Source organism: Crinia signifera, chromosome 9 (genome assembly GCF_055691185.1).
Source record: "Crinia signifera chromosome 9, ASM5569118v1, whole genome shotgun sequence".
Taxonomy (NCBI): Eukaryota; Metazoa; Chordata; class Amphibia; order Anura; family Myobatrachidae; genus Crinia; species Crinia signifera.
This window is the reverse complement of record NC_139225.1, coordinates 59,831,414-59,856,520: the sequence shown is the minus strand read 5'-3', so window position 1 is coordinate 59,856,520 and position 25,107 is coordinate 59,831,414. Positions and strand designations below refer to the sequence as shown.

Here is a 25,107-nt window from a genome sequence, read left to right as displayed (position 1 = left end):
GGATGTTTCTTTTTGTATTTTAGTATTGAAGATTTAGTATATACAGTTGTGGGAGTGGTAGATAAGTTGCCCCAAGAGAATACAGCTGAATCTATATTTTAATAAAATACATCATCAACAAATTAACTATTTAGGAAGTTCAAAGGTTGTTTTGATAAAGTATAAAGAAAAATGTTGAGAAATTAAATGTTTGAGATTTTCAAAAAAAAATACATAATCTAAAAATTAAAAAAAAAAGTTATTATGCATTTAAGATGTTGCTGATTACATATAAATACTACACAATGCCAATAATATTAATATATCAGACTTGATTTTTTTCAGTAAAATCAGTTATTCCTTTTTGGCAATGTAAAGGTGCATACACACAGTGCAATATGACATACCCATATGGACTATATTGTCCCTGTACGTAGAAAACATAGTACATGTAGCATCGTGTTTATACAGCTTGCGATGCTGATGCACTACAGAAGGATCGATATCGCTAGAAAAATTATGACTAGAGAGAGTACAATGTATTTCTGGTATGGCCAAATTCCTCCATAGCCAAACTCTTACATAGTCAAAACTGCACAAATGTGTCTAGTCAATATTGGTGGTTCTGAGCACCGGGGAGTTCAAGAGAAATCGCATAGTCAAAATCGGCCATATTCAGAATCGTACCACGTGTATGCACCTTTACCCTACCTTTCTTCTGTATGCAGACTTGCAGTAAGGTGGGCATGTTTAGTTGTGTAAAACATCTTCTCTACTTGATATACAAAATAAATTTGATAACTGTACTACCTAAATGGGTTCCGACTTGCAACATGAAAAACTCATTGCTCTTATGAATATGCAGCTTAAAAACTGCAGTTTATGACATGTCAGCCTGTTCATTATGTCTACATTATGAATGTCATCAGTGATAAAGTCAACACTTCTATTTAGCCTAACCATAATTACAGCCTTACCCAAATTTATTGTAAATACTGATTCCTTAAATGTCAACATTGTGAATAAATCCCAAATATAATTTATCGTAGTTTCTGACAAGCTTGCGTAGTACAAAATAAATAGAAATAGCAGTATGTTCTAAAAGTCCTGCTCCTTGAGACTCATGTTCTCTGATTTATTGTATTTAAAAATGATTTTTTATTTAAAAGCAACATTGTTAATATGGTCATGTTTGCTAGACATGTATTATGTTATATGTATTTGCAGATGTTACAACATTAGTCATTGTAATAGACACATATAACACAATACAACATATACTTGAACAATAGTTTCATATATACAGCCCCGGAAGGGATATCTTGCTAGTCTAGCTGAATAGAAGGTAAACAAGTTCAATATGTGATCACTTCCCTAGCACAATGACCTCAGCTCACATCTGGTGTGGAAGTGAGTGATGCTGACTCTACTTATCTGTTTCCATCTAGAACCAGGCTATATAGTGTATAGTACCCCTTACTACTCAATAGCATTCTAATGTATATCGACTTTCATTGAGTCGACCCTATGACTCCTACCTTTACATATTTAATAAATCTCAGGCAACTTCACTTCTCTGAAAATGTCCTCCTGTTACCGATGTTAAGGTGTGTGATGGTAATGTACTGTAGTAGGGATATAAGGGAGGGTTGGATAAACACCTGGTAAGTCGCACCATACACCTCACAAAATGACATGCTGTGATTTGTACTGTATATGATTGGTTCTATACTTTATGCAGCAATCCTAAGCAATACAAAGACTAGAATATTACGTTTCTTACATAACTGTCCATTTATTACCAAAACTCAAATGTATACAGTAATGAATATTGTCAATGCTGTATTAAGGGCAGTATGATTTGTATGCAGAGAAGGTTAGTAGTGTCTGCAGTTTAAATTGTGTCTTTTCTGTTATTTATTGCCTGTTTTGTTCTTCTCTCCATAGAGTGCCGCAATTGCTGTATCTAACAGGGATACAGCAGAGAAAGTGATTAAACTGGTTTCTCAACAGCTCAGCGTTCCAGTAAGTACAACAGGACAGATTTACAAAGAAATAGAACATTCTGCCCCTACAAGGTGGTAGGAACTTCGGATGCTTCTTCTGGCCCTGACCATGAGGCTACATTTGACCTCCTCGCAACAATGGTTTAGTTTTTATCATCTTCCCATAAGGAGTTCCCTTCATGCATCGATGCACTATTTTAGGGGACGAATATATACAGTTACTTCCTCATACATTTGGCTGCCGTCATGCCAAACAGCTTCTCTTGGCACTCCATGTCATGAGAAACTCTTCTTTCCAGAAAATGCTGCTTAGACACCACAAATGCTACTATGATGCACGGGGAGACTGTTCTGATTAATTGGTTTCGACACACTTATCCTAGTCACTCACACCAGGCATATTGATGCTAGATGTATAAGGACGCATCTGTGTATATTCTAACTCTGACCAGTGATATTTTTAGGATTAGGAAATTTTATTTGATTCCCACTAAATAAGAATTAAGATATGAAAAATACCATAGGTGTAAAGACTCTTTTTAAAGCTTTTATTATCAATTTTTAATGTCGGCTAAAAGGTTGGCATATAAAAACCGACATATTCCAAAAATACAGTAGAAAAATGTGGGGTTTGAAGGATATCTTGGCGCTACACTTGGGGGATCTGCCAATCTGGGTATATGGAGAACTACCCTAAGTCTCCTTTAAACAGACAGTATACAAGGAGGTTAATACTCAGATGTTAGGCGCTCCCTTTTTTTTTGGACACTGAGGGATATATGGGAAGACTAATAATAAAAAGATAATACTCTCCTCTATCTGTAGAACTGTTTTTCCTCCTTCCTCCAGATTTTCAATGATTGCCGGTAGGGACACAGTGGGTATATGGAAATAAAGCACAGTGATAAAGATGCAATGGGTGAATCTGTTTAGAGTTTCAACCTTCTATACAATACTTCCTGAAAGCACAATGAGTACCAAAACTCACATGAGTTATTATAGGGTGACATATATAAAGGTATCTTTGTGTGATAGATGGCGTACCAGTACTCACGATGTGCGATGAAATGCTACGTCCAAAAAGGTTTCTTTATCTTTTCCAAATAAAATAATTTATTGTAAAATACACAAGGTGAAATAAAATAAAATAAATATGTGTAACAAGAACACCAGTACAGGTTTTCGGAAGGATGTATTGGACTGTCTTGTGATACCACAATGGACCAAAGATCTGGATCTGGAACCACCGGGCACACTAGGAGTCCAATCAACATGTTTTGAGATGTCCAGTCTCTTCCTGAGGAAGAGACTGGACATCTCGAAACATGTTTATCATACTCAGTGTGCAGACCAAGTAAAAGGCGGACGCTTTGGCTGATTGGACTCCTAGTGTGCCCGGTGGTTCCAGATCCAGATCTTTGGTCCATTGTGGTATCACAAGACAGTCCAATACATCCTTCCTTCCGAAAACCTGTACTGGTGTTCTTGTTACACATATGTGCTTAATATAGGGATGCCAGGTTCGGGGAAAGCATCCCCATGCTTGCACTAAAGTATATTTCTGCAGTGTTCACAATAATCCCCAGGATATAACTTTCATACGGATGCATACAGTTGGAAAGGGGGTACTTTTGAACAGTTGCTCTACAACGAAGACATCTACAGTATAATATGTCACTGGTCTCTGGCCCTCTGCTGATTTTTACATTTTTGTTATCTCATTGCTGTGTAATTTGTGAAATCTTTTCCTCTCGTTGCCATGTAATGAGATAAAAAGAGGTTGATTCAAATTCAAAATGTATAATTTTTTATAATTTCTTGTGTATTTGTGCAGGGAAGACCAAGTGATTACCACCTGTGGGCAATGTCTGGAAAGGATGAACCTCCCTGTCCACTTTTTGGTGAGAGCCTCACTGCATATCTTATAAGGTGGTCTGGACACCACATGTTGTCCCATTGGCAGCAGAGCACCACATATCCTTAAACCCAACAGTCTTCAATATCATTCTATATTTATAACTTTCATTCCTCCCTTTATTTCATTTCCTGGATGTGGGGACAAACGTGACTCAGGCAGTGCAAGTAGAATAGCATGTTTCCAACTGTACAGATGAAAGCATGGTATTAATATTACAGTAAAAATAACTGCTTATAAACATCTATCCATTATTTATTCAACAGTATGCCTCATTATGACCCAACTGTCTGCTGTTGTTCTTAACTGTATCTTGTGTCCCACCAGGACATGAATATCCTTACAGTATTGCAATGAACAGTCTCCGGGAATCATTGGACATTCCCAGTGGGAGCAATAATAACCTTTTAATACAGCAGAGAGCAGACCATGTCCTTCGTGAACAATTCACTCAGGAAAGTCTGTCCCGGTTCATCATTAAACTGAAGCCACAGGTTCCATTTTACGTGAGAAGAGGCAAGTACCTGATGTAACTGTCAGTATTGTTTTTACTTAAGAGTCTTAAATATATTCTTAACTGTAACACCGTTCCATAATATCGGAATACGGGTCACAAAAGTGCAAAGGAAAATACTATAATGCATGCATTCACTTTCTGTATCTGGAGTGCATTACACTTTGGTAGCATAAACTACAAGAATGTTTCTTTAACAAAACCCTGCATTAGACTGCTGTGGAGCGCTACAGCAGAATAACAGGGAAGGCTGTGGAAGCCAGAGATGGACAGAACTCCCAGGTTTCAGTTTTCGAATGTATGTTTGACCATTATTTCACATACTTTTATTTCAAGTAAATATAAATGTTTGAGATGAAATATAATATAAGGTTTCCTGCCATTGTGCTTATTGGCTGTTATAACATTTGATAAAGTATGTAAACAGATGTTGGTATTATACCTGTTGGTTACATTAACTCCTGTAACTGTGGTTGGGAATGCCGATTGCATATCAGCAACTTCTGCCTGCTCTATATACCTGCATTTTCTTCATCAGTTCCTTCCCCCTGACTGGTTGCCACCATGTCAGACATGATGGTAAATTCCTATTGATAATGGTTAACAAGCTGGAATTTGTTCAATTTGCTCCTATTTTTGTCTTTTTTAAATAATTATTTTTCAAAAATGCTATTTTACACTACACTTCTGAGCATTTCCACTTACTGAGTAATCTCATTCTTTACTAAAAATCTGACTAACCGTAAAATATGTGACAATGTTTACACATCTCTATTGAACACAATACCGCCATTGATTATTCATATATGTGTGTGTATGGACTGGAGCATATGCCAATTATTTTCTATTTATTTAGCGATATACAGTAGACTATACTGCATCACTTTCTGTTTGTATATACAGATTGTAAGCTTGCGAGCAGGGCTGTCATACCTTTGACTGTCTGTAAATACCTTGTTTGTTTTATCACTGTCTCCTATTGTAAAGCGCAACGGAATATGCTGCACTATATAAGAAACTGGTAATAATAATAAATACAGTAATTAAATAGGCTGAAATTGCTTGTTTCCCAGAAACACTTGTAAAGAGATGTACTGAATCCTGTATTCGGGATGCGGTCATTTGGTCTACTGCATTATGGTCGACAGTCATTAGGTCGAATCCATTAGGTCGACATGCTAAAAGGTCGACATGACTCTAGGTCGACATGGGAAAAGGTCGACATGATTCTAGTTCGAAAGGTCATTAGTTCGACAGGTCATTAGTTCGACAAGGTCATTAGTTCGACATTGTCTATGTCGACATTCACAAGGTCGACATGGAGTTTTTCACTGTTTTTTGAGCCAACATGTGCCGACAGGCGGTATTTCATGCCCTACCATCCACTATGGCATGGTGGGAGAATAAAATAGTGTGCCGAGCGTAGAGAGGCACCGTGCCCGACGCATAGCGAGCGCAGTGAGCGATGCGAGGGGATGCAGTGCACTTTAAACTGTGTCCATGTCGACTGTGTTGACATTCAGGTAAAAAAACAGTGAAAAACCCCATGTCGACCTTGTGAATGTCGACATAGACAATGTCGAACTAATGACCTTGTCGAACTAATGACCTGTCGAACTAATGACCTTTCGACCTAGAATCATGTCGACCTTTTCCCATGTCGACCTAGAGTCATGTCGACCTTTTAGCATGTCGACCTAATGGATTCGACCTAATGACTTTCGACCATAATGCAATAGACCAAATGATCCCAACCCCTGTATTCAACTCAATCATCTGACATTTTCAATAGTGTTTGACTCCATTTCACAATTAAGACACATTCAATAACATTCCTAAGTGCATGGACCAAATGTAATACATGTGCAGTGTCTTTCCAGGTTATGGCCTCGGTTACTGTCACTCCCATTTAGCCTATGTCACATCTGTGCATATCCATCACCAATGAGCCATGGCTTATAACTGTTCTGAATAATAACTGACCGAAATGGGAACATGAAGGTGCTTAGTGGAGATCAGCGACAGACTGGGCTGCCAAATCTGCCCTGGCATTTGTGCATGCGCAACGTTTGTCGGGCACAAGCATGCATATGCCGCGCATGCGTTTGTTGCCTCTCCCGGCTTGCAGGAGAGGTGGGAGTAGCAGCATGTGATGCCCCCCTCTCTTCTGGACCCCAGTGACACACACAGTCCAGTGTATCTCTCTGTGCACCGATCACGATGCAGAGCCTCCACCTTGCGGCAAGAAACCGGCCCCTCATTTGCCAGAAGTGCCAGTCCGGCCCTGGGGGAGATGTATCAAAGCTTGGAGAGATAAAGAACCAATCATCTCTCAACTGACATTTTTTGAAACCGGGGCAGATTTATTAACCTCAGTGAAGTGATAAAGTGGCTGATACTTTATCACCTGCCAATCAGCTTCTAACTGCCAAGTTACATTCTGGGTTTTAAAAAGTACCATTCACTTTTTCACTTCACTTGACTTAATAAATCTTCCCCAGAGGCTGTAATATGACAGTTGATGATTGGGTTTTTATATTTTTCCACTTTATCTCTTAACATTTTTAAATAAATCTCCCCCGTTAGACATTTATGGGCAGATTATAAAACATTTTTTACTAGAATAATGTGAAAAAAGTTGTGTTCACTCCCTTTTCATATCATTTTAGTATCACCGGAATGTACTAAAGAGCAGTTGGATGAGAGCTATCAAAATTATCCTCCAAGTCTTTAAATTTGCATATCAGTTAGCATTTCCCATACTGATGATGGCGAATGCAATGTGCCAAAATTTACATAAAAAAACCTTAAACAAAATACTGAAGGGGGATAATGATAATACTATATCTTTATCTTGAGATATCCTTATCCAGGTTTCTCTCTGGTTCTCGGACTCCTGCACAGATTTCAGCGAAGGCTGTGCTCAGATCTGGCCCCTGTAATCCGCCATGTCCAAACACGGCTGACCTCTGTGGGAAGAGAAAGCGCTTACCTGCACCCCCAGGGAGTGGCAATAGAGAAGCCAGGGCAGGGGGGCATGTGGTCATCTGATCGCTGTGCTCCTGCTGTCATCCATGGTGCAGTAAAGTACAGTACATCGGTGGTCACAGTAGAGCACATGATCATATGTCCAGCTGACGTGACTTGTGATAAATGTATACCTTAAAAAAAACTTGTAAGTTGCTACAGTATGTTGTGTTGGACCTTTTTTACAGTTTTGTGACAGGGATGTGACTTGCAGTTGGAGCTTAAGGGGAGATTTATGATCAAACCTTCTAAAGAGGACTATTCTGATTCTATTTATCTGTTTATAGTATGTACTATATACATCAATAACTAAAATATGATTGGTTGCTATGGGCAACAAAAAGTTTGACAAATCTCCCTTTAATGTGCAACAGCTGGGGTTTCTGTACACCAGTTGGCAGGAAGTTGGAGGATTCTACACTTAAGGCTCATACACACTGGGCGACTTTGAGCTGAAAGCCACTCAAAACAGCCTGTTTGAACAGCTTTCAGCTCAAAGCCGCCCAGTGTGTATGCCCCAGCGATGAGCGGTGAGCACTGCTGCGCGCTCCCGCATCATTGCTTGGAAAGCCGCTCATCTGCTGGTAATACCAGCAGATGAGCGGTGTTGAGGATGGCTTTGCATAGCTCTGCACTTTGCTAAGCCGTCCTACCCCCCTCCGTCAGCGCTGGGCACAGTGTGTATGCACTGAGTAGCTTTCCCCGCAGCGATGAGTGACATAATCACTGTCCATACATGCTGGGCATAGTCACCCAGTGTGTATGGACCTTTTAAAGTTGGTTATTCTTTCTACAGCTTGGTGCTACAATTTAAGGATGTCTCGGCGAGCATGACTAGACATTAGGGGCATAGGCGAATCTAGGGGGTGGTACGGGGGTGCACAGGACCACCCATTAGCCAATTTTGTAGCTGAGGGATGGGGCTTTCCAACGAGCCCAGCCCTGTGTCTCTAGCCCCCTGGGAACCGGAGATACTGTCAGGCAAAGCCGGAACGTTTTCCCTATAGGATAACATGGGACCCGCTAATTCCGACCCCCCACCCAGTTCAAAGGCTGCCAGTTCCCCCTTCGGCATTACTGAAGCTTGAGGTTGATCCCAGTCAAACCCAAATCGCTGGGCCTTCAATCTGATACCAGGCTGGATCCATATGGGTTAATTGGTTCCAGGGATATTGAAGTTAAACCGTTTTTTTTTTTTTCATTTCTTAAATGTAATTTCATGACTGGTTCCAGAGAAATCTGCCCTCAAAGAGCATAAACAAACAGCCCAGTTTCACGGGACCAAAATCATTTGAAGCCAACTCAAAAGTTATGATAAATATGATACTGGTCTCATGTAAATGGGTCAGTTGGTTCCGAAGATATAGCTGGTTGGTTAAAGGGGTAGGGAGAGTGGAGAGATTGTCTCTCCCCCTCACACCAGAAAATGCAGGGACTAGGCTGGTGTATAAGGGGTCAGCCTGGGAATGTCCCTACATGATCCTGGGACCATATTCTCAGGTAAATCCCTGCATTTTCTGAAAGGGGTATTATTTCAAACAGCCATGACCTGCAGTGCTCTGAATACCAGGAGGGGAGTGACTCCTCTCCGCTCTGCTCCTCTCCCCATAGAAGCAGCTGCACCGCTCTCCATCTCTCCCTGCAGCAGCAGCTAAGGCTCATATAAAAATTTACAGTAAGTGGCACTTTTGGGGGCATTGCTTAAGGGACCCTACAAGTGGCGGTATGTGGGGGCATTAAGCATAATGTGTGGCTTAATGTGTAAGGGGCATTACGGTGTGCGGCATCATGTGTAAGGGACATTATGTGTGCAGCATCATGTGAAATGGGTACTATGGTGCGCGGCATCATGTGTAATAGGTACTATGGTGTGCGGCATCATGTGTAATGGGTACTATGGTGTGCGGCATCATGTGTAATGGGCACTATGGTGCCATCAAGCAAAAACCCTCTAGCAATGAGCACGTAGGTAAGCAGCCCTTATGTGGCAAATATGTAATGGGCATCACGGTTTGTTATATAGTATGCAATGGGCATTATGATGTGTGGCTTTATGTGTAATGGGTATTACGGAGTTTGTTAAAATGTGTAATGGGCATTACTGTGTATGGTCTAAAGTGTAATACCACACACCTTTTTGTGATGCCACGCCTCATTTCCATGAGGCCACGCCCCCTTTTTGCTACGCCGCGCAAAGGTCCCCCTGCTGTTATGTCTAGGTCTGGGACCACCAATTAACATAATTCTGGATTCGCCTATGATTAGGGCAGGGGTTCCCAATCTTTTTTGAATCACGGCACCCTAGAGTATCAGATTTTTTTCACGGCACCTTTATGCCAAAACAAAATTAACTAGATTGGGTTTATATACGATTCCTAGGGTCAGTTATGTGGTAAAGGGCAGGATTTGCTTCTGTTTGTACACATTTTATGATTGGCACGCACCAGCACTGGTTTTGCTCATAAATAATTAACCATTAATAATTTGAGTTGGTCCTGGACCACCAACCCAGGGCACCCCTGCATGTGTCCCGAGGCACCCCAGGGATCCACGGCACACAGTTTGGGAACCACTGGATTAGGGGGACACTTTAACAGGTGGGCAGCAGTTGGGGGAACTTTGTAACAAATGGCTAGCAGTTGAAGTACATGTGTAACAAGTGACTAGCAGATTGGGTCTTTGTGTAACAAGTGGCTAGCAATTGGGGGTTTCTGTTTAACAATTGGCTGTCAGTTGGGGTCTCTGTGTAACAACTGGCGGGCAGGGGTCTTTGTGTAACAAGTGGCTGGCAGTTCGTGTAACAAGATGGCCTAAAAACAAATGTTTTTCTTGGATTTGACTTGAAACATATATATATATATATATATTACACAGATGTATCGGGTCTCATCCTTGCTGGCGATCCGCCAGCAGCACGGCGCCGCTATCTGACTGAGACGCGCCTGCGTCCCAGTATCCGGGCGGCGAGGCGCACGCATTACTGTCCGCCTCCCGCTTGAGGGGGCAGGGGGGGACCCGAGGAGGCTGCAGGGGGGGTGCGGTCGCCCGGTGTGGGCACCGGGCGACCGAGGGCAGCACCGTCGGAAGGGGACGCGCGCGCACCTCGTGCACGCGCGTCCCCTTCCGGCATACAGATGGCGGCGGGGCAGGGGATGGCGACGCCATCGCCATCCCCTGCAAAGATGAGACCCGATACATCTGTGTGTATATATATAAATATGTATATGTATGTATGTATGTATGTATGTATGTATGTATGTGGAAAAAAGGAAAAATGCACACTAGTGAGTATAATAGTGGTATAAAATTTACTCAAGTACATATGCTCACATACATTGAGATAAAGGACAATCAGCTTGCCAGCAATATAGGGGGTACATCAACCGATCAGATGGATAAGGTCGGGGAACGCCAGATGGTAGCAGGAACCAGCATCCAAGGCAGACCGCTCTCACCGCCGCACTTGCACGCTTGAATCCAGGGACGTTGCACCACAAGACCTCGGGACCTCTCACTCGTTGCTGGAAGCAATAGCCACAGACTTAACACGTCAGGAGTCTTAGCCACGCTCAATGCATTTCGTCACCGTTGAACTTCGTCAGTGGGTGTGTCCAAACCTCTCCTTGTCGGGTATATATACAGCTATCAATTACCCTATCTAGGTGACATACATCATACAATCATTAAGTATGAGAGAGACTTTTTGGATATATACTTTGGGTACACTGTCACCCTCAGGTTTAAACGAGGGATGCGACATCACAGAATCACTTGATCCCATTGATATTTTCAAAGGACTATTGCGCTGGTATTTCTCTGTATCGTGTGTGTGTGTGTTTGTGTGTGTGTGTGTGTGTGTATGTATGTGTGTGTGTGTATATATATATATATATATATATATATATATATATATATATATATATATATATATATATATATATATATATATATATATATATATATATATATATATATATATAATCGGGGCTTGGCCTAGCGTCAAAGCGTGACCCTGGAGCCAGGAGAGAGTGTAACTACTCCAACTTGTGATTTATATGCTGTCTGAATCGCGGCTATTTGTTTGCCGCCGTCTGTGGTACGTTACCCATCCCTGTGTTTTTATGTGATTTTTAAATAAATATACTTTTGTACCAGCGATAATTTTGCACTATTGGAGCGCCCACCATATCTTTTCAGATATAGATTATATATATATATATATATATATATATATATATATATATGAATAGGGGAAGGTCCGGCACTCTGTCAGTATAGTCAGCAACAACCACGGTGCCAGTATAATCCTCCTCAGGACGTAATATAGCTGCAGATACGGCACTCGCTGGATTTTCAATGTAGCAAGTAAATGAACTGGACTCACACCAGCCTTGAGCTTTCGGATACTTTAATCCTTCATCAGAACAAATAACAGTGAAAAAGATCTTACCTATATACCAGAGTGAAGGTCCGTCTCCCCGCAACGCCAGGACGGGCGTCTGACGTCACACCTACTTCCGGCAGCGGCAGGATGTAGACGCTACCACCCGCTCAGGCGTTGCTATGGGGATACAGAAAAACAATAACATAAGTGCGTATACAGATACAAGGCTGCTACAAGCCGTAATACATTACTATTATCCTGCATAATCATTTCAATTCATTAAGGGGAGAAAAACGCATATGCACAGAATTTATGAACACCTGCAAAAACTAAAAACGATATAATCAGCAAAAAATTATGCATTATTAGACATCACATGGAGAGCTTCCTAAACAAAATATGGTGCCTGGCTTTAGAGTTGCGGAGTTGATCTAATTCAAATTTAAATACTCCTAAAGCTAAACATAGGAATTACAGAAAGCAGCTAAGGGGGAGAGTCTCATTGAGCCCGTTAGGGTGCACGGAATTGAGTCTGTGTATCCAGCGGGACTCAAGACATAACAGTTCTCTGTCTCTGTCACCCCCTCGGTTGGAAACTGCTATCTGGTCGATCATCTTATAACGAATGGTTGCCAGTGGATGCCTGAAGTTCTTGAAATGCCGTGCAACGGGCTGATCACACGGTTTGCCTTCTAGCGCCAACTTGATATTTGATCGGTGCGCTGTCATCCTTTCTTTAAAAGTTCTGGTGGTCTTACCCACGTATAGTAGCCCACATGGGCATTTTACAATGTAGACAATGTATCTACTATTGCAAGAGAACACTTGTTTAATCCTGAAGATTTTTCCAGAATGTGGATGTGTGAAGGTATTTCCCACTTCCAGGAAGCCACAGGTAATGCACCCTGTGCATCTGTAGTTTCCTGGCTTCCTACTGAGGAAGTGGCTTGGCTGATCTATCTTAAGCTTACTCAGGTCTGTTTTTACAACCAGGTCCCTGACATTTCTGCGACGCCGATAGCAGGGCATTATTCTGGTATTGTTAAGAGACTTCAGCGCTGGGTCCCCACTGATGACCGGCCAATGTCTTTTCGCTGTCTTCATGATAGAATCACTGGCTGTGGAGAAAGTGTTAATGTATGGGATTCGATGCTTGTCTCCCTCCAAACGTTTATTTTGCTGCAATGTCTCTGTTCTAGTCAATTTAAGGACCTTTTGTTTTGCTTGTTGTAGCAGACCCATTGTATAGCCCCGCTGACGAAATTTGTTAATCATCATGTCCATTTGGACAATGGCATCATCCCGGCTGCTGCATATTCTATATGCTCTCAGCAACTGGGAGAAAGGCAATCCTTGTTTGAGTGCCAGTGGATGGTGACTGCTTGATGCCATATATATATATATATATATATATATATATATATGTATGTATGTATGTATGTACGTACGTATGTATGTATGTGTGTGTGTCAGTATTTTAGGATTTAGACATCTATTTAGTACATAGATTTATGTACTATAATTATGTGACAGGAAATGTATGCAATCTGCAGCCTGTTCATCAAATACATTTCATCTGCAGAATCTACTCAGAAGCATTCTCGGAGAAAGAAGTCACTGATAGACTGGGCTCTGCGACGTAGCGGAAGCGCCACACTCATGACACCAGCATCTCAGTCACCTTTAACCCCACGCAAACTTTTTGGCCATTCCCTGTCATCAATCTGTCCAAATGGAAATCTACCCAAACCCATAATGGTAAGGCCAGTTCTTTCTATGTTCAGCTATAATCATTCTTTACATCAGTGGCGTAACTATAAATTTTGCTCCCCCCCCTGCCAAAATAGTTTCTGCCACAGCTGTCTAAATTAAAAGTAGGGATAATTGCCTTCCATATGGTATGCAACATGTATTTCAGTCATGCGTGTATGGACAACAGACAAACGTTCCTGCACAAGGACACTGTATATTGGAAGAGATACAGCACAAAAGCACATTTATGTGAATATGTTCAGCTGGATGCGTCTTAAAATGTGTCTAGCATAAAGTCAACAGCATTTTTGCAAATCCTTACATTGCATGATCCTGTTTGCACACAACATATTAATACAATAAAATTCCATCTATTGCCTTGGCAATGATTAATAAATATGAAAATTACAATTAAAATTATAATGATATACAGTGGTGTCCTAATTAATTGGGACAAACAAAGTTTTGTGTTTTGTAGTATCAAATGAGCTGCGATATCCATAAATATTCATGATATAGAGGATGCTACTATATTGCCGATTATCTGGGGTAATTTGCTAAAGCTTTAAAAAAAGAAAAGTGGTGATATTGCCCATAGCAACCAATCAGATGCTATTGATCATTTCTCTATTGCATCCAAGAAAATGATAGACCGAATCTGATGTTTTCACTTTTAGAAGCTTTAGTACATTTACTTAGTTGGGAACAAAGCAAAAGATATGCAGGAACCTAAAACAAATCCTTGTACTGACAAACCATTGGCTAAAAAAAGTGGCTTACGACCATATAAAGCAAGTAAACAATATTCCTGATTTTAATGGTTAACAAAAAAGGCATGGTAAGTGCTATTCAAACAGGTTGGCACATAATCTAAAAGTACATGGAATCTAGTTTTTCATTGGTTTTAAATATAATTTTGTCCAGATGGTTGCCTTTATTCAGCATACATATTTGTAGTTGATTTCTGATTTTTGAATTGCTGTCCCAGCATCACTTGTAAGATGTCAGAGATGGCGGAAACCTGGCCAAACGTGGAGGTGCGACGTAGTGTGATCAGATTTCACTGCTTAGGATAATGGCAGGGCAGACATTCTAGTCAAGCATGCCCACGTCAACAAGTTGGCATGCTGCTGATGTGCCATTTAGACACAAAAATCTGATCACACCACACAACTGTCCATGTTTCTGCCAGCCTTGCCATCTTAGTGATGTTGGGTCAGTATGACTGATATGAGGTGCAGTCTACTTGATACTTGGTTTACTTGCTTTAGCCCTGCAGAAAAGAGAACATTACACATGTGAAAAGTTACAGTATGTTACCTTACTTTCTGAACCACCAATGACAAACCAAATGCAAGCATTTAATTTCAATCTGTAATATTTGGTGGGCAACAACAATATGACAAAGATTAGAACAAAAGACCTGCAATATGGTTTTAAATAGGCTCTGGACTTCATGACTTGTTCTGAATGACTTCTAGGACATGCTTCTGCTATTATACGAAGAAGGACCCAACACCAGGGGTATTTTCAGACGTTCAGCCAATGCCAAGACTTGCAAGGAGCTGAAGGAGAAGTTAATCTGTGGAGATGAGGTCCAGATGGATGGAGAGTCTGTGTTTGTAGCAGCTGCAGTAATTACGGTACAAATCTTTTTTTACATTGACATTTTTCAAAAACATTTTCTTATTTTAAAAACATTGATGTTTTAATTAAGTTCTGAGTTAAACATGAATCAATGATTTAGAGACGGTTTGTACAACTATATAGGTTATAACAAATAAATTATACAGATGGAGCCGGTCTTAACTTTGCAGGGCTGGCGTTTCTATTGCCAGCCCCACCAGCGGCAGGCTCCCACCAGGGGCGCGCTCGTATGAGACACTCACGCGCCCCGTGGCTACAGACCTTGTACCGGGTGCCTGCCGCCTCGCCCGGTGCCCCTCGCTGCCCCGCCATCCCCCCCCAACCCTGCCCGTCTCCCTAAAGTGGAGACAGACAGGGACCCGCATCGCCACCGTCAAGAGACTGGGAGACGCATGCGTGTGAGATGCATGCGCGTCCCAGTCTCTCTCGCCGGCGCTCGCCAGGGCGAAGTGATCCCTCTTCACATGACATGCATATTATCAAAGAAATAGCAGAATAAATTATCTTTTTTTATTATTTGAGCTGCAAAATTTTTATTTTACTAATAAATACTGTAAATGTTACTCCTCACAGGCATATACATAAGATGGGATGTGGTAGTATCAGTTGTACAAGTATAATGGACAGGGGTCCCTTAGAGCAATGCCTATAAAGCTAAATGAGTAAAATACACAAATACTTTTCTTGAACTAAACTTCCCTCAAACCCTTGTTCACCACTTCAAATAAGCTTCAAAGCAGACACCCGGCTCAGTTACAACAAACAGGGTATCCAAGTTGCTGACAGTCAATATCTAGTTGCTATGATGGTAGAGAAGGCTTTTTGTGTGCTAGAGATAGTGAATACATTGTAAATTAGTCATAGATATGTAGTGTAATATTTTGACTATTCAGTACTGTAATTCTTTAGGTTATCTAAAACTTTGGCAGTATCTATTTATTTTATTTACTAATGCGGTCACCAAAGGTCCGAGGAGTCATTTAAAGTGTGTAAATGTGTGTTTTGTTGTTGTTGTGTTTTTTAATAAGCTGAGCATTTAGGGACAGTTCACTTGGATGGCAAACTTATAAATAGCTCCAGCCCCAACAATCTATGTGTTAGAAAGAATATACATTCTTTGGGATGGGGGCTGGGCAAGCTGTTTTTGTGCCACTAGTAGTATACCAACCCTGTACTGTGCAGCCTGGGTTTGTTTTTCACTGGTGTAGTAAAGCCACATGCTTGTGGTCTCCCGGTTATAGTGGAAACCGCTATCTAGTGGTAACACTAGTATGTGAGTCCGGCATCCTGCACTATTTTACTTTTTTTTTTTTTTTTTTTACACACTGCACTGTGAAACTGTTTGTCCCAATTAAAGTACGTAAGATCTATCTATCTAATGTCCTTTTGATGGAAATGAGGAATGGCTGTTTGTGACAATCTCATCATAGACAGCAGGGGTTAAAGTGAGGGGGAACTGGGTGGAACTGAGTTCCACCACCTCTAATGATAGGGGGAACTGAGCTCCACCTCTATCACAGCCCTGAACAGTATTTCCAACAGAAAAGCCTGTCACAGCGGCGGCTTCTTCTGGCACGGCGTATGTCACCACCGCAGAAGTGAAGATGGACCACTAACAGCAGGCTCTGTGCTTGCTAAAGACAGGGTGAGAGGGGGCTGGAGGGACTCAGAGGTGGGGAAGGTGCTGGAGGGACACAGGGCATTGAGCTGCTGAGGGACATTGACAGTGAGCTGCTGGAGTGACAGATGTGTATAAGCAGCACAACCGTGGACATTATGTGTATAAGAGGCACCAATGTGTGATTTAATATAAATAAAGGGCACTACAAGCATTTAAATGTGTATATGATTGTGCTACTGTGTGTTGTAGTTTTAAATGGAGTGACTATTGTGTGACCACACTGCTTCCTTGTGAGACCATTATTCCTTTATTGGAGGTAGGGCAAAATTCCCCGGCACTGGTGTAGGCTCTACCTAATGTGTGTGTGGGGGGAAGGGGGTTCCGTGTTATGGGAAATGAGTTCCACATCCTCTCCAGTACCACTTTAAGCCCTGATAGACAGTCATATGGTCGACCACTAATGGTCGACCGTCACAAGGTTCCCAGGGTCTAAAGGTTGGCATAGTTATATGGTAGACATGGTCAAAAGGTCAAAAGGTCAACATGTAAAAGGTCAAGTGGACAGGTGTGCTATTGATTGGTCAACATGGCCATAAGGTCGACAGCCAAAAGGTCGACATGAGTTTTTAATGTTTTTATAAACATAGAATTTGACGGCACATAAGAACCACTTGGCCCATCTAGTCTGCCTCTTTTTTAAACATGTTACCAGAAACCATATTTGATCCTTATTTTTTTGTAAGGATATCATTATGCCTGTCCCAAGCATGTTTAAATTGCTGTACTGTATTTGCCTCTACCACCTCTGATGGGAGGCTATTCCACTTATCTACTTCCTTTCTGGGAAGTAATTCTTCCTCAAATTTCCCCTGAATCTTCCTCCCTCTAGTGTCAGTGCATGTCCTCGTGTTCTGCTGCTCCTCTTCCTGTGAAGAATGTCTCCCACCTGTACCTTGTAAAAACCCTTGATATATTTGTCCTTCCTTTCCATTCTCTGCTCTAAACTATACATATTAAGATATTTTAATCTTTCCTGGTACGTTTTGTAATGTAGGCCATGCACCATTTTAGTTGCCCTTCTTTGTCTCTAATGTATTTATATCCTTCTGGAGCTATGGCCTCCAGAACTAAACACAGTACTCCAGATGAGGCCGTACCAATGACCTATACAGTGGCATTATTACTTCTTTCTTTCTACTGCTGATTCCTCTCCCTACGGAACCAAGCATCTGACTTGCTTTCTTCATTGCTTTGTTACATTGCCTACCTGCCTTTAAGTCCCCTGAAATAGTGACACCTAGATCCCTCTCTTCCCCAGTAGTTTCCATTATAGTGCCATTTATGCTATTCCTTTTTTTGAGACCCAAGTGCATGATTTTGCATTTTTTGGCATTAAACTGTAGTTGCCATGCTCCTGACCATTCCTCTAATCTACCTTGATCATGGGTCCTCAAACTGCGGCCCTCCAGATGTTGTGAAACTACAAATCCCAGCATGCCTTGCCACAGTTTTGCTATAAGGGAGTGTTAAAATTGTGGCAAGGCATGCTGGCAGTTGTAGTTTCACAACATCTGGAGGGCCGCAGTTTGAGGACCCATGACCTAGATCATCACTCTTTTGTTTTACCTCTCTTGGTGTGTTTACCCTGTTGCATACCTTTTTGTGTCATCTGCAAAAAGGCACATTTTATCCTCAATTCCATTTGCAATATCACCAATAAAGATATTAAAAAGCACTGGTCCAAGTACAGATCCCTGGGGTACTCCACATGTAACCTTCCCCTACTTTGACTGTACTCCGTTTAATACAACTCTCGGTACTTATGTATTATCTGGGCTCCCATGTTAAATGCACCCCATTTTTTCATACCCCTACTATCCAACTACGCATGGAGTTGATTTTATATAGTGTGGTGAGCGCAGCGAGCCACCGTGCCCGAAGCGTGGCGAGCGCAGCGAGCCACGCAAGGGGACGCGTCTCATAAGAAAAACGGGAGCCCAGATATTACATAAGTACCCAACTCTCTGTTTTATGTCCAGCAACCAAGATATTATCCATTCAACTATCTTAGAATCCAATCCAAAGATTTCAAGTTTATTTAACAATGGGTCAGTGTCAAAAGCTTTACTAAAGTCTAGATAAGCTACATCTATAGACCCACCTTGATCAATTACTTTAGTCACCCAGTCAAAAAAGTCAATAAGATTTGTTTGACATGATCTTGACCCGGAAAACCCATGTCGTTTCAGATCCTGTAAATTGCTATTTTTGAGATATTCTACAACTCTTTGTTTTAAGAGTGTTTCCATCAATTTCCCTATTACTGAAATACTGGTCGATAGTTGCTTACCTCTTCCTTGTTTCCACTTTTGTGCAGTGGGACTACATTTGCTGTCCTGGGATTACTACAGTAGCTAGTGACTGTTATTGGTTTTACCAGCTTCCCTGGGTGTCTATGTCGACATAGGTCAACATGGACACTGTCTAAGTGTACTAAGTACCCTTGCATGGCTCGCTGCAGTCACCATGCTTTGGGCTCGGTGCCTCGCTTCACTCGGCGAGCTATTTTACTCTCCCTCCACGCCTTAGTGGATGGTAGGGCATGAAATACCACCTGTCAGCACATGTCAGCAGAAAATTTAGTAAAAAAATGCATGTCAACCTTTTTTCATGTCGACCTTTTTTCAATGACAATGTCGACGGTTTGCATGTCAACCTTTTCCATGTCGACATTTAGACCCTGTTGGCCTATTGTGTGTCGACATTTAATACCTGTCGACCTTTTGATCCTGTCTACCTTTTGACTGTCCGCCATCTGACTGTCTATGAGAAGTCAGTCTATGATCAGTCTGGATACCTTATAAAGCAGGGCTTGCCAAACCTGTCCTTGAGACATGCATAATACTGACCACACATCAGACCAACTTTTCTCCAACCATCCAACTAGTTGATTGGATGGAATAAAACTGGATACTGGATAGGTGCAAATATAATTTTTAATGAAGTCATTTGTTTCCCAAACCTCAAAATGGACGACTGTCAGTCAGACAATGTACTGTAGTTGGACCTATTTGATTTAAACAATTTCACTGAATGTTTTTGTCCATTCTCCTGAGTTTGTGAGCAAATTGCTTATTGGTAATTGCCCCTATACAGTACCAGATTTTGAGTCCAACCAACCAACAAGTTGGATGGCTGGAGGAAAGTTGGTCTGATGTGTGGCCAGCATTACAGTTCACGTTTTCCAGACCAGTCAGCTGGTGCACAAGTGCTGTCATTACTAACAGTCACATTTTCAACAACAGTCGCATTCATTCTTCACCGACACATTCTACAGATCCAGAGGTGGCCTCGAAAACATAAACACTTGGTAGATCTTGAGGACCAGTTTGGCCAACCCCATTGTACAGCATTACTATTTTATTCTTTCAAGTCATTTTATTGCACACTACCCATTTATGTTTAGATGCTAGATGTTGATGAGCCCTTTTTTTTTCTATTATTACCATACCTCGCAACTGTCCCTATTACAGTTGGACAATCCCACTAATTAGAGACTGTCCCTCCAACTGGTTGCAGTGACCCACGGCCAAGGGCAATCGGGGGAGCTGGAGATCACAGCTGGTAGGGACTGACACTTATGTGGTTGAAGTATTTGGTTTGTCTGGGCCCCCAAAACATATTTTTTTGTAAGGATTACTTCCAATTATTAGAGAAGGTTGATGATGAGGAGGTGTTATTGGTGAAAATTGTATGTGCTGGTTCAAACTGCTGGTAGCTGATACTGGAGATTATAGTTATTATTTTATAGGATTCTGTCAGATTTTGATAAATAGCTAAAATGAAGCTGTTGCAAATTATGTATTATATAGGAGGTTCCTAGATGCTTTGTCCCTACCTTTACTCAATTTGCCCTCACAAATGGTAGAAATGCCTTGTTGATATGATGTGAAAATAATTCCACACACAAGAGGTGACTTTTTGGCCTTATGCCCATTCATGACAATGGTTTTATTTTTATCATGTATAGGAAGTGCTGCCACTTGCGGCTGACCTATGTCTTTGACACAACATCCTCACTATTTTCAGATATACAATATCCCATTTATCCTATTACACTTCCATACTAGCATCCTTAATTTCTGGGCCACCATTCTTACATGAACTGCTCCACCCCATATTTACAGAGGGCAAAGAAATGGTGGAAAGAGGCTTCTGTACAGGTTAAGTGGGCCTGTTTCAGCATGTATTGCAAAACCGAAATATTTTGGGGCAGAAGTAACATGTGCAGAGGGGGATAGCTTTTGGCAATGTGTATTCAAACCATAGTTGCCTACCCTCCTGCATTCTGCAGGAGACTCCCTGAAATAGCAGCAATCTCCCTCTCTCCCTCATTACTCTCTAGGCTCATCAACATTTGGATACAAATCATTTTACAAGATTCCTCTCAGATGTAGCAGTACACACCCACACTTCTAGGTGCCACATTCACAATTGCTTTTCACAATCTCTCTATATATGGAACTAGACACGCCCTTTGGGAGGAGCATAACACACCCCCTGAGACGCTGTGCAAAATTCTACTACCAAGTATAATCTCCCTGAAACTAGTGTTCAAAAGTAGGCAAGTATGATTCAAACTGATAGCTATATTTCAGTGTAAAAATAAAGCAGCCAGTATTTACCCTGCACAGAAACAAAATAACTCCCCTAAATCTCTCTGCACACCTGCAATGCACATGGTTTTTCTCATTTGATTTTGTGATTCATGCTGCATCAGACCCAGTGCTGGAAATGTGTGACTAACAAATAGCTAACATACACATGCAACACTTCTGACCATGTTTATGGCAGATATTTAACCCTTCCCGACATTTGACGTATATATACGTCATGGCCGGGATGTACTTCCCGACACATGACGTATATATACGTCATGACTTAAAAGTGCCACCGCGTCTACAGACGCGGTGACAGAGGGACGATGTCTGCTGTCCCTGACAGCAGACATCCTCCCTCATTGCCCAGGGGGGGCAGGGTTGCCCCCCGTCTTGGGCGATCGCTGCTATTGGCTGTTCAAAAGTGAACAGCCAAAACTAGCGTTAAACTGCATGTAGTGTAAAATTTAGACTCTGCTGCCCCCCCTTAAGGTAAGGCATACAATCACAAAATCGGAAGCCCAGATACTACATAAGTACCTAGAAACTTTCAAATATACTGTATCAAGGGCTTTAACAAGGTACAGGTGGGAGACAGGAAGAGGAGCAGCAGAACACGAGGACATGCACTGAAACTAGAGGGAGGAATATTCAAGGGAAATTTGAGGAAGAATTACTTCACAGAAAGAGTAGTAGATAAGTGGAATAGCCTCCCATCAGAGGTGGTAGAGGCAAATACAGTAGAACAATTTAAACATGCTTGGGATAGGCATATTGATATCTTTGCAAAAAAAGAAGGATCAAATATGGTTTGAGGTAGCATGTTTAAAAAGGGGTAAGACTAGATGGGCCAAGTGGTTCTTATCTGCCATCAAATTCTATGTTTCTAACTATATTGATCTGTTTAACTACAGTATGTTAACCATACAGGGTCTGATTCTAAGTCAACTACAGCGATTGGAAATTAATGTAATGCACCTATACTGTATGCCCATAATCTGACCTTCAGTGAATTGAAATATAATGTGGCTATACTGTATGCCTGTATTCTGACTTGTATGTATTTAACTGCAGTGAATGGAAATGTAATCTGGTGTATTTTGACTTATATGTATCTAATACCCCTTTCACATCGCACTTTTAAAACGGTAAATTGCCGTTTTTTTCCCTTTTTAAAACGTTTAAGCCTGCACTGTGAATGCACCACAGCTGATTTACCGTTTAAAGTTAACTGGCATTTCGAACCGTGTAAAAAGCAGAGTCCTACACGGTTCCTTGCCGTTTTTTGTGCAATGTGAATGTGTACAATGCTATGCATTCACAGTGCAGGCTTAAACGTTTTAAAAAGGGGAAAAAAAAAACGGCAATTTACCGTTTTAAAAGTGCGATGTGAAAGGGGTATAAACCGGTATTTAAAACGGTAATCTGCGGCAATGTTAAGGCTCTGACCCGTTTTAATTACCGTTTTAAATACCGGTTTTTAAAACGTGTCGGCGATGTGAAAGTGGTATTAGCAAGTCTTCTAGAGGTGGACCGAGAAAAAGTGATCAGGCTTCTGCATATAGGGTTGTCAAGCCCAATTCTAAATAGCACAAGTCCACTCCTGGTGGAAGACAGGGAGTACCAGGATAATAATATTAAAAATTGTTGGCTGAGTTGTTTAATACAGAATTAACCCTGTCATATTTCTTTAATAAGTACATAATAAATACATAATATGGCTCCGGTAATGTTCACTTAAAATACTGAAGGGGAAAAATATATATATAGTGTGTGGTGCACTGATAGCGCTTGTACTCACTTAGTGTGTCCCAGTATTTAATCTGGTATGTGATTTTGATTTTGAAAGTGGAAAATAGTGACTGCAATAATTATATTACATCAAAATAATATCTAAAAGAACACTCCAGAATTTAAACTGTGTCGCCAGAAGTCATCAATAAGTCCTGATTTCCACAGGACCAGAAAGTACGTAAAAAAAGGTGGTATGGCTGCACCTCCAGTGTTCTAAAACAATCGGTGCTACAACAATCCTTCTAGGAATATATAAATGCACGGTACCAGCAATTAACTGAGAATTTGCATGTAGCAGTATCTCTCTCCTGAGCGATCTCCTTCCCTTTTCCTTCCTCTTTGCCCGTCTCATTGGAACATATCAGACATGGGGGAAGTATTAGGGGGAGCGGGTCATTATATAATCGAGAAATAGTGAATATGTGACTTTTGTGAGAAAAAACTCAATGATACAGGTGCTTGTGCTTAAAAAGTATATAGATTGGTGAACAGCGCCACCTGGTGGTTTATACTATTTACACAAAGTGATCACCTTTGTGAGAAAAAGGTATTAATAGGTTTGTTAGTGTAAAACTCACACTTGGATTATATATATCCAGGTGGTCTTTTCCAGCCGGTCTCATCCGCAGCCCTTAAAACCAAAAAAGTTTCCCAACACGGGAAAAACTCATAGTGTGATATTGTTTTGTAAAATAAACATTTATTTAAAACAAATACAATACAAATTCACATAAAAAAAAGGGAAATTTGTAAAGTAGACACAGTGTAGGTGAACCCGTACATTAGCAAAAAGTTTTTTAACTTATCTGGTTGTGATGCCAGCCGGGGATGAAGAGGAATTAGCCCAACCGGTTTCGTCCCTTTATCTTGTAGTATGGGACTTCATCAGGGGAAAAATATATATATTTAAATAAAAAATGTATTTGCCCCTCATTAGTTTCACTAATTATTAGATGTGTGGATCTGTATTCATCTTTGTGGTTTGGTTTTACAAAACCATCTACACATGTTTTGGCTTTGGATCTGTATTTTTCCATTAAATTTTGTTCACCATAGATCACAGTATTGTTCACCAATATAGGCCAAAGGCTCTCTGTGCTACTGCTGTGTTGCTTCATTTTGCCAAATGTCACTTACTTTACAAATGTAGCACATCCATGAAACATTGCAGCACAGCAGTGGCAGACACAATGGCAGTTTAATCAAATATATGACCCCGTAGAATTAATGTTTTCAAAAGAAAAGGCCACCGGCAGTACACGGAATGGATGTGGAGTATGTATGTGGTGGACGGCAGGTAAAGAAAAGGATTGAGACTCTGGTTAACAATGTGTTGCAAATTAGTAATGTATTAGATAAAGCAATAGCCAAAAACAATGTTTGTCTATAAAAAAAAGACATTCCTTAATGCTCCCCAACATACAGTCCATTATGATAAGACTTGGGGTGCAAGAAGGAATTGTTCTGTGAAGTGGCCTCTAGTGGTCACTGATGGTACTTTAGCGCATAGAGGTGAGGACTATTTATGTATATGTATGTGTGTGTGTGTGTGTGTGTATAAATATCAAATTATTATAAATATTAATAGTTCCATCTCTAATGGTGTATATATATATATATATATATATATAATAAAATGATGTATGTAATAATAAAATAAAATTTGGCCCCTTCTTTTAAGAGTTAAAAATTCCTAATAAACATAACAATCTGTATGGTATAATCCGGGACTGAAGAGTGCGTGGTCAGTGCCGTAACAGAGTTTCAGTGAAGGCCTGCAGATACAACTCTAGCTTCTTGAGCCCCTGCT

At 40.9% G+C, this 25,107-nt stretch overlaps 1 protein-coding gene across 2 annotated transcripts in view; it reads left to right on the top strand.

The window, feature by feature from the left end:
* The window catches only part of LOC146035581 (uncharacterized), a 113,005-nt gene that overhangs the window by 75,392 nt on the left and 12,506 nt on the right, over positions 1 to 25,107 (top strand). For both annotated transcript variants that reach the window (XM_083159118.1, XM_083159117.1), the window contains exons 7-11: positions 1,927 to 2,004; positions 3,820 to 3,886; positions 4,228 to 4,416; positions 13,408 to 13,583; positions 15,059 to 15,220. In XM_083159118.1, the coding sequence (XP_083015244.1) occupies positions 1,927 to 2,004; positions 3,820 to 3,886; positions 4,228 to 4,416; positions 13,408 to 13,583; positions 15,059 to 15,220 (672 nt within the window). The remainder of the gene's footprint in view (positions 1 to 1,926; positions 2,005 to 3,819; positions 3,887 to 4,227; positions 4,417 to 13,407; positions 13,584 to 15,058; positions 15,221 to 25,107) is intronic.